Source organism: Candoia aspera, chromosome 2, assembly GCF_035149785.1.
Source record: "Candoia aspera isolate rCanAsp1 chromosome 2, rCanAsp1.hap2, whole genome shotgun sequence".
Taxonomy (NCBI): Eukaryota; Metazoa; Chordata; class Lepidosauria; order Squamata; family Boidae; genus Candoia; species Candoia aspera.
Window position 1 is genome coordinate 107,433,010 of NC_086154.1, and position 10,256 is coordinate 107,443,265.

The following is a 10,256-nucleotide window of genomic DNA, read 5'->3' on the forward strand; positions in this document are numbered from 1 at the left end:
AATGAGCTCTGAAGATCTTAGCATGGTGTTCTTACTACTGTACTTATTCTTTGTTTCATCTTCCTACACCTAGGATATTTTAACAGCCAGAACATACTATACTGCAAAAGCAGCCACTGGAGGTTACCCGAAGGCAAAAGAAATACCGCCTTTGAAAGCAAAAGACCCCCAGACTCTCATTCAGCACGAAACACAGCAACCATAGCAGCCCCAACCCACCCCTCCCCGCCGCGCGCATTTCGCGCGCTCCAGGCGCACGTTACGCGCGCGCCCCCGCGCTCTATTAGTCAGCTTCCTCTCAGGCTTGGCCGCCATTTTAAAGACCGAGCTTCTTGTCTTTTAGCAAGTATTTAGGACGCAAAACACTTAACGGTTTTACAAATCGACACGTTGACTAACTTATAATGAGCACAGTCCGTTATACCTTTTTCAGAATTGTAATTTGGAAGGGAAATTAACGCTCCGTAGCCTTCCATGTGAGAAGCGTAAACAATCGCTTCCGGGGTTCCGCATTAACGGCAGATGAGCGTTCGAAGCGGATAACGAGCCTATCTTTTCCTTTTCTTTTTGGTTGGATGCCAGTTGCCCGTGTCAGTGCCTTTCAATATCTTCTTTTCCCTTTGGCACAACAAAAATCGAATTTAATTTGAATGGCTTAGGGTCCAACGGAGGGGGCGCGGGTAGGATCGAGAACTGCTTCCGGGCCAGTGGCGGCCATTTTGTGGCGCTTAAATGCTTGAGGAAGGGCGGCACCTCGTTCACTTGCTCGTGGCGGTGGTCGGAGATGGTGGCTCGTGCGTGAGGTCTCCTCTGTACTTCTTAGAAGGCCCGGCTGTGGCAACGCGAGCCTAAGACAGCAGCCGTTTCTGTATCCTTAGGGACGGTTTGCCCACTCGGCTTCTCCCGTGTCTTTCCGCCTTTTTCCGCCCCCCACTATGAGTTACGGGCGACCGCCGCCGGACGTGGAAGGCATGACCTCTCTGAAGGTGGACAACCTGACATACCGTACTTCCCCAGACACGCTTCGCCGCGTCTTCGAGAAGTACGGCCGCGTGGGGGATGTCTACATTCCCCGCGATCGCTACACTAAGGAGAGTCGCGGGTTCGCTTTCGTGCGTTTCCACGACAAGCGCGACGCGGAGGACGCCATGGACGCCATGGACGGAGCCGTGCTCGACGGGCGCGAACTTCGCGTCCAGATGGCCCGCTACGGCCGACCTCCGGATTCCCACCACAGCCGACGGGGGCCCCCTCCGCGCCGGTACGGAAGCGGCGGTTACGGACGTCGCAGCCGAAGGTGAGATTCGGGGAGAGGGCCCGTCGGGCGGAGGAAAGGTCGGTTCCTCCTAGGAAAAGACTTAAACGGGATGGGGCGTAAGGGAGGAAAAACGGGCCCCAGGCAATACGTTAGCGTAATGGTTGGGGAAGGTCGGCGGGAAAGAGAGCCACGTGATACTGGATGGGCGCCGAGTCGAGTCTTCTGCCGTTGGCGCGGTGAGCGAACTCCCGAAAGATAAGAGTGCGCGACTTCCTGGATATTTTCCAACTACCCGTCTCTTTTTCTCTCTCTTCCACGCAGTCCCAGAAGGCGGCGTCGCAGCCGATCCCGAAGCAGGAGCCGATCCAGATCCCGAAGCAGATCGCGCTACAGCCGTTCCAAATCGAGATCCCGCACGCGATCCCGCTCTCGTTCTACTTCCAAGTCCAGGTCGGCCAGGAGGTCGAAGTCCAAGTCTTCATCTGTGTCCAGATCTCGTTCCCGATCGAGATCCAGGTCCAAATCTAGAAGCCCTCCACCTATCTCCAAGAGGGAATCGAAATCAAGATCCCGTTCTAAGAGCCCTCCTAAATCTCCTGAAGAGGAAGGTGCTGTGTCATCTTAAGAAAACGGTAAAGTATCAGGTATTCTACTGAACTTGCATGCTTTATTGTAGGAAATTAGTAGGTACTGGGATCTTAAGCATTCTAGAGTAAGGAAATGGGGCATGTTCATTTCTGAAGAGGGTGTTTTAATTTACAGCTAATAAGACATCTTCATGTTTTGTTGCAATTAATAGCTTGCTTTTTAATATCTATTGTTTGAGACGCAACCTATTTCTGAAATGACTATTTTCTTACTGTTCTTATCCAACATCTGCATTTTCCCCTTTAAAGCTGCGGTCTCCTGTTTGCTTAAAGAATATTGGCCAGTATTGCAGATTTTAACTGATTTGGCTGATCCTCCAGGGACCAGTTTCTGTGGGCGTGTATTGGAGCAGGTTTGTCTTTAAATGTTAAAGATACACTATCCTGTTAAGAATCTGTTCTATGGATACAGTTCTCAACAGCAGCAAACACTTTTAGAAGTGAAATGCAAAAGTTCGTGGCAACCAGTTTTTTCAGTGCAATTGTGGGCTTATAAGAATATGCTGGGTGGGAAAATGGATAGTGTGTCTTTAACCTCCCTCAAATTGTTTGGTCCTGTTTTTTCAAATGAAGGCCTAGAACTGTTAAGGTTAATAACTAATAACACACCAAAGTTTTGAATAAAGATGAATGCATAATTAATATGAATCAGGTTGGATTTGTATTGGGGTGGTTCATAAACAACGCATAATGTGGTTAGTGGAGTGATCGGACAACATCTCCAAAAATCTCATGATGGCTATATTAGTATCAAATGTGATGGTTGGGAGGAGACATTGTACGTACGTTGAAACGTATTAAAAGATCAATACCAGTAGGTATTTAAAAGCATCCATAAGCTACAGAATGCATTCAAGGAGTACCCTTCCTAAGCATTATCTTTTTCAAATCTAGATACTGCAAATAGATGAGAAATCTACATAAAGGATGCCTTTGGAGGAGAAATGATCATTTGAATCGCCAAGTCCTTTGGAGAGACTCCTGCACAAGCAACCGGCTGTTGAAAAGGTTATTTTGTAACACTTTGTCTAACTTTTTACTTTACGTTTTTGAGCCTCAAATGGCAGACTTTTACTTTTATGTGCCATTTTGTTGCTATTATTCAAATTTCTTGTAATTTAGTGATGTGAACGACTACAGATTTCATTATTGGCTTGGATATTTGAGGTAAAACTTCATTTTTGTTCATATAGTGCTGACTTGTTTGCAAATTAAACTGATAACTAACATGCTGCCTCAAGTTTAATATTAAATATGCAGCTCCAGTATGCTGAATAGCTTTATGCTGTCCAAATGTTCAATTTTTGCCTTTGTTCTCCCAATTCTGAATTTTAAAATTCAAGCGCATATGCAAATATTTCTTCAAGTCAAACATTAAACTTTACAGCTGACAAATTATTTTGAAAGATTTGTTTTCATCAGACAAAATTCTAATCTCTTCTCTTATGTATTTTTGTGCACTAGGCGCAGTTGTGTAGCAGTTGAGTAATGCTGGTTAGCTGTTAAGGTGGCGTGTTGCAGTGCAGAGTGCTTGGCTGTTTCCTGTTTTCTCCTGATTGCTCCTGTAAAGATGCCTTGTCGTGCAGAAACAAATGGCTGTCCAGTTAATTGTAATTGCCTGACAACTGCACTTCCAGTCACCCGGGCCTTGCATTAAAATAATGGAGCATACAGTGAGCACATCTAGCTGATGATATACACACCTTATTTTTCCAGAATGGTAAATTAGACCATCTACATATGTGAACTTGCATCTAAAAATGTAATGTTAAAGCATTTGATTCATTCCTTTTAAGTACTGATTTTGGAGTATCTCTTAAAACATTCTGTATTATAACCACTGTGTCTGTAGTTTAATAAAAACAACACTTTCTTGGTGTTCAGTTTTTTTTTAAACAGATGGTTTGAGTCAGTTTTGTGTGTTAGACTAGGATAGATCACATTAGTTTGCTTTTTAAATCAAACTCATCCACCAAATTCACTCCTATACTTTATATACAATATTCCTATTTGGTTAATGGGACTCCTATATAACAAATACTGTTTTTAAAAGATTGTAGCCTCAAGCCACAATTTTGGTATTCCTATGAAATTATGTGTATGCAAAGGAAACATGCAGTAGAATTCATATTGGTATGAACTGAATAAAATTAAGTACTAAAAAAACTTAAAATACTGAGAATAAACTGATGTGCATTCATTGATAGTAAAGGAGTTCATAATTTTTTTTTTTATTTAAAAATCCATTAGGTTTCCAAGGTAATACAGAACAGATTTCAATCCTTTATTTTTTTACTGATAACTATCATTTGAATAGTGTGCATCCCTGGAAGAGAAGACCCTGCAAGTTGTTCCTTGTTGGCTTCAAATGACTGCAATGGCACACATGTACTTTCCATCCCCCACTTGTATAGTAATCCTTCAATAGACCAGTTGGCACTGCAAAAAGCAAGTAAAAGCAATTAAGCCTTGATGCAAAGTTGGGTTTGCAATAGCACTTAGAAGTTGAAAATTGTAGAAAAATTAATAGTGAGCAACTTAAGACATTTTTAATGGGTTGCTTCTACTGCAGATGTGCATAAATATGTGAAAGCTAAAATCAATGGGAAAGTGAGCAATAACCATACCTTCTGACTTGGTAAGTAGTCCAAAATTGGGCATGTGGGTTCTTTTCCATTAAATAGTGCACTGTGCTTATAATGTTTTCAAAGTCTAAAAAATCAAATGTTAGTTTATTTTGGTATGCTTAGACATAAATTATACATTCCTTTCACATTTTTTCTAGGTCCTGCAACTTCTGACAGTTTATTAACAAAGTACTTTTATTTGTAACCTATTTTCCAGTTAGCTTTCCTTTAGCAATTGAGGCTTTTCCTATAAGGCTATTTATTGCAGTGAGCCAATATTACATTTAAAAGGCATTTTTAAGTTAGTATGTTACAAGTGTTTGTCACAGTTTGAAAGCTTTAATACAAATCTTGGCATTAAAGTACTTTTTTTTTAATCCGCAAAGCTTATTTCAAATCAGTCCATTGTAAAAACTACAGGGACCTGAAAGAGTACCATTGTAGATGAATGCTTTTTAAAAATTGGCTAGTAACTTGCTAATCAAATAGGGATAAATCCCTGATGGGGATTTATCCATGGGCAAGTCACATGGACCTTGGGCAACAGCAAACCACTTCTGAAAAACCATGCCAAGAAAACTACAGGGACTTGTCCAGGCAGTCTCTGAGAATTGAACACACATGGATTTTTTTAAAAAAATCTCACGAACAATTAAATTTTAGGAGTTGCCTTCCTAACATTTGAATTGCAAGTTATCTGTCAAACTTCACAGGTAGTAACAAGACTCAAAATTTATGCTGTAAATTAAGCAATCCCTGAATAAAAAGTAATTGACGTTATAAATAACTGGGCAGAAAGAAAAGGGCTCTAATAAAAGTAACCTTTTGGTCCTTTCAAAATGGCATACCCTTTTAAAATCAAGCAATTTATTTCCCCATTAGTTTAGCAGTTGGTATAAATAGGCCCTGTAGAAAGTTTTGAGCTTACAAGAAACAGCTGAAGAATTTTTTCTCTCATTGCCATTATTCATACACTCAATAGTTCCAACAGTGAATATTAAGAGAGACCATTTACCTTCTGGTTCAAAAAATACATCAGATGCCAAAATAAGGTCAACTGGGGCTAACATCAACAGACAGGGTGATATATGACCCCAGGTAAGTCCTATAACACACACCCCAGAGAGGTTATTTATCTGGCAGCTTCTTTGGCAGTTGTTGAGACACTGAGGGGACTCTGCATTATCTGATAATATTACTTGAGCTCCACATTTTGCTGCCACTATTCCAGGAAGACTCACACCTGCTCCGATCTGAACAGAATAAAACCCAGTTTGAGACACAGCAATTGTAATCCAAAACACATTCATAAAATATATTCAAATTGATTCCCCTCCCTGCTCCATTTGTTTGAACTGTCAAATAACATTACCAAGTTACTAATGATATTTTATCAAAAGGTTTGCACTCTTAAAAGTAAAAGTTAACCTGAAATACCTAATGGCCTCCTGATGAATAATAAGCAGTGTCAAATTGCTTCAAATTATTTGACAGAAAAACTTGGGATAGAGAATCACAACTTCAAATTCATACTTGATACCTATGCAAATTTAATCCATCCAAGACATTTAGGATCAACATGGGTGGTACTTGGTTAGAGAGAGGAATATGGGGATGGATTAAGTGACCAATGGCCACTGAATCTTTGTGCTGTTCTAAAATAAACAAATTACAAATTTGAGGCAGATTTTAATATTTTCAGATTCCCATATTCTTTTGAATCTCATAACTGCTACATGGAAAGTGATAGCTGGTCAACAGAAATGGATTCTCCATGCCCTTAATGCATTGTAAAGAAATTTATGGCTTCAATTTCTTAATAGACTGAAGAAGTTGCTTAAAACAACATGCTTCCAATCATAGAATATATGGATCATAATGAAATATGATCATTTTTGAAGCTTATGTGTAAAAATGTTATATGTACATCTATGGGATGCTGTATATGTGTTTTTCTCCTTTGATACACGACCAAACACGTAGGCCTAATCTTTAGGTATATTATATGAGACTACTTAGAATTTGTAATATAAAAAAATTATCTGGTCTTACTGAAGAATTTTAGCTTGCCTAAAATAGTGGACAAACTCATGATGAATTTGACACAATTTCTCAATTCAACTACAGGTAGTCCTCATTTAGTGACTGCCTTGTACAGCAACCATTCACAGTTACAGTGATGAAAAAGTAACTTTGTGACCAATCCTTGCATTTACAACTTTTGCAGGGCTGGAAAGCTGGAGTAAGATCATAAGTGCAGTCACAGTTTCACTTAGCAACCACTTTGCTAACAACCAAGTTGCCAGTCCCAACTGTGGTCGCTGAACAAGGACTACCTATAGTCAATTTTTTACACCACACAATACATTTTGTTCAATTCACCAACAGAAGAATGTCAAAGTTGGTGAATAATCATTGCATGTAATAATTGTGGTCTACACCATTCACATTTACCTAACCATTTACAATCATCTCCCTGCCCCCCCACCCAAAAAAAGACCTGTGGGTGAATATAAAATATTCTTCCCAAGCTAATCCAACTGATGAAGTGGGTTTTTTCTTTTTCCCAAGGGCTCTAATTCCATGATGTCTGAATGAAAATAGTAAAATGACATTTACTTAGCAGTTTGAAAGCATGCAAATGCAAGTAGATGAATAGCTACCACTTTGGTGGGAAAATAACAGGGACATGAAAGGAGCTCCCTTGGGCATCCCCCAGGCAACAGTGACTTCACCAGCAAATCCTTTCAATACAGAAGCACCTTGGTAGGTGCTTCCGACATGAAAAAAAAAATTACCTCCAGTATTCTCTTGCCACAGACAAGTCTTCTATGAAACCAGATATACTGGGCCAAAACCACTGCGCAAGGCCATACATACATACCATACTGAGGATCAAGAACCTGAAAAAAGAGTTTGTGTTGCAAAATACGTTAGCATTAAAAGAATTTTTAAAATATGTATATTATATATAACTTTTCCTATTTTTCTGGGGTTCAAGTAATTTGTAAAATACTTCTATTAATACTTTCCTACAACATGCTAGAACTACATACAAACCGTAGGTCAAGGAGAAGGCTGAAACACATAATATATTTGGAATAATGCATATGCTATGTACTGTATTTTCTGCTCAGTATCAATAGAAAGAGTTGCTACTATCGATTAGAATAGATGTGTCTTGTAATCCATCTTTTCAGGATCAATTAAGGCTATTACTGTATGCAGCTATGTAGTACCAATGAAATGACATCAAATCCAGCATTTGAGTCTACTAAGAAACTGCAAACCAGATTTAATTCCTCTTTCAAGTCTTAGTGTATAGTTACAGTTCACTCAGAGAGGACACAAAATTTATTGTTGCGCGCAGACGTGTGTGTTGCCTAGCAACTGACAAAGCTAAGGAAATTTACAGCAGATACCAGTTCAGAATATGCCTTTGTGACAAAATTGATTTAGCTCTAACATGTAGTTATAGGAATGCCTGTTTAATACAACATTGCAGAACAGATGTATTCAAGTGGCCAATATAATGAGTCTAATTTTATTTACTGAGATAAGCCTTCTGCTCTCATTATATCACAGTAATTACAGCCAATTTAAAAAGCCAAAAATAATGATTACAGAAACATCTGTCATATTTGGGGATTAATCTATAAAGTCAGGAAGTCAAATTGCTTATACAGCATTTAAGAGAACAACACAGGTACATTTTTTCCTGCATACAAATTGGCACACATTTTCTATCTTGTTAAAAAAGTTAATTGTCAAATATCATAAGGTGGTGAAGCTTTAATCCAATTAGGCATATCACTGAGATGTGACATGCCTGTGCACACAAAAATAAATCTGAGCTCCCCATTGTTTCTGTTTTTTTACTTGAACCAGTAAAAACTTGACAGTGCCTAAAAAAAAAAACCTGAGAAGAAATTGCTGTATCCATTACCAAAAACATTCTTCCTCATTCATTGATTTGTTGATCCTTATTTCACTAATTCACAAATAAAGGCTATGAAGATAAGCCATTGGATCCTGGAACCTACTCAGGATTTATCAGACCTCTAGCTAGTGATAAACATTGGGAAATGATGCAGTATAATTAACTCTACAAGTGTTACTTTGAAATGCTCTGGTATATGCCATGTAAATAAATAAATCTGCAACCCTATGACCACTTGACAATATGCCCCGCTACATTCAAAAAGTTTTACACTGAAGAAGCATATAGGGTACCATATTAACTTTTTTATTGTCAGTTTTGTCTTTTAAATAGTCCTCAGCTGACATTTTAAATTTGCCATTTCACCTGCAGTAAATAAACAATGTGAGTTTTAATTTAAGTTCCTTATAAAAGTATTTTGAAAAACCAAAACCCTGCTGGAACATGAACCCACTTTAGAAATGTTCTAGGATGAAAACGTACCGATTTTCAGTACAGCATCCATAGCTAGAAAAAAAAGGTATTGCAAAATTATTCAACAGCAATTCCTTAACAGTCCTGTGAAATGCAGAGGTATTAAATTCAATTCCAGATAAAGGTCCCACAGCATGCATCCGATAGTTTCTGCGCTCTCTCGTTGCAACCTCTGACTCTCATTCAGCAAATAATAATCATAACAATGGCACCTCAGGAATCAGCACCACCAACGCACAGGTCGGCTCATCCCCGTCTCCTTTTTTCTGACCCCTTCCAAACCGGTATTCCTTCACAGTCAAGCTGGATGCTGTCTCGCACATGCCGAGTTTTGCGTACGATCAATAGCGCCCGATTGGCCACCCGCAGTCAGGCTCTTCCAGCGCGTCTCCAGACGAGAGAGCCAAGCATGTCCATTTCTGCGAAGGGTGGAATTAAGAAAAATCATCCGACAGCGAATGGCACTGAAGTTTTGCGTTAGTGGTTACCTTTCTTTCCCAATTTCTTCTCACTTTATCTGAGTCGGCAGGGTGTACTTCCTCCTCCCCTGTGGAGACTATTCAGATGGTTTATTCCTGCAGGGTAATTGATCCCATGATGCTAATGAGCTTAATTTCGCCTACTGTCACTCGCGCTTTTCCGGAAAGATTTGGGACCCTTTACAGAACAATCCATTGCGGTCAGTTAGTTATTGCCAGGCTAGTGTAATGTAATGCTTGCATATAAACCTTTAAGGATCAGAGTCCCGTAAACAAATAAACGCTAGTTTAAAAACAGTCTACACCGACACCCAGAATCAAGCTGCATCCCTCTAGTTGTAGTATGATGAACTCCCCTGTGCAGTTTGGAACCACCGTGTTTCAGTGTGGGCTGCTACCCCGACATAAAAATCCAGTATCTCGGTTAGGCTGCTGTTTATGCACACTTGCTTGGGATTAAACGTCCCTGAACAGAGTAGGATTTGTGAGTAAATAAGCGTCCGGTCGAACCTATCCAGGTACCTATGAAAGCGAACGGACATCCCATTGCCTGAAAGAGTCTTCCCAACGGGCACCTTCCATCCAGGTTGGCCAACAACCCTCCCAAATGCAGTTGCTGCAATAATAATAATCGGATCGAATCGAAAATAATAATTAATAATAATTTCAGCGTTTATTCCGTCTTCTCCTGCCTTCCTGGGCAACAAAGCACCCTCTAACCCACCTCGCAAATCAGCGCCACTGCTTCCGCGCCTCGCCAAGAGCCCGCCTCCGCCCTCTGCGTTGCGCAACAACGACGCCGCTTGCTGGGGCGTGACGCCTCAAGATGGC

General features: G+C 40.1%; 2 protein-coding genes across 11 annotated transcripts; one reads left to right on the forward strand and one right to left on the reverse strand.

The window, feature by feature from the left end:
- Positions 1 to 749: 749 nt before the first annotated feature.
- On the forward strand, positions 750 to 3,788 carry SRSF2 (serine and arginine rich splicing factor 2). Of its 10 annotated transcripts, none has more exons than XR_010067177.1 (4): positions 750 to 1,297; positions 1,580 to 2,258; positions 2,800 to 2,913; positions 3,370 to 3,788. XR_010067177.1 is itself a non-coding variant. In XM_063292905.1 (3 exons), exons 1-2 carry the CDS (start codon positions 936 to 938, stop codon positions 1,881 to 1,883), a joined length of 666 nt encoding a protein of 221 aa, XP_063148975.1. In that variant the 5' UTR covers positions 750 to 935; the 3' UTR covers positions 1,884 to 1,902; positions 2,155 to 3,788. The 10 variants fall into 10 exon arrangements, 5 of the variants coding, with proteins under 5 accessions (XP_063148975.1, XP_063148977.1, XP_063148976.1 ...); XR_010067178.1 differs by having other exon boundaries at positions 1,580 to 1,890; positions 2,155 to 2,258; positions 2,800 to 3,788; XR_010067179.1 differs by having other exon boundaries at positions 1,580 to 1,890.
- Positions 3,789 to 4,170: 382 nt separating this feature from the next.
- On the reverse strand, positions 4,171 to 9,409 carry METTL23 (methyltransferase 23, arginine). The gene is made up of 5 exons (XM_063296516.1): positions 9,159 to 9,409; positions 7,331 to 7,435; positions 5,548 to 5,785; positions 4,533 to 4,617; positions 4,171 to 4,344 (listed from the first exon to the last, which is right to left on the reverse strand). Exons 1-5 carry the CDS (start codon positions 9,267 to 9,269, stop codon positions 4,182 to 4,184), a joined length of 702 nt encoding a protein of 233 aa, XP_063152586.1. The 5' UTR covers positions 9,270 to 9,409; the 3' UTR covers positions 4,171 to 4,181.
- Positions 9,410 to 10,256: the final 847 nt, after the last annotated feature.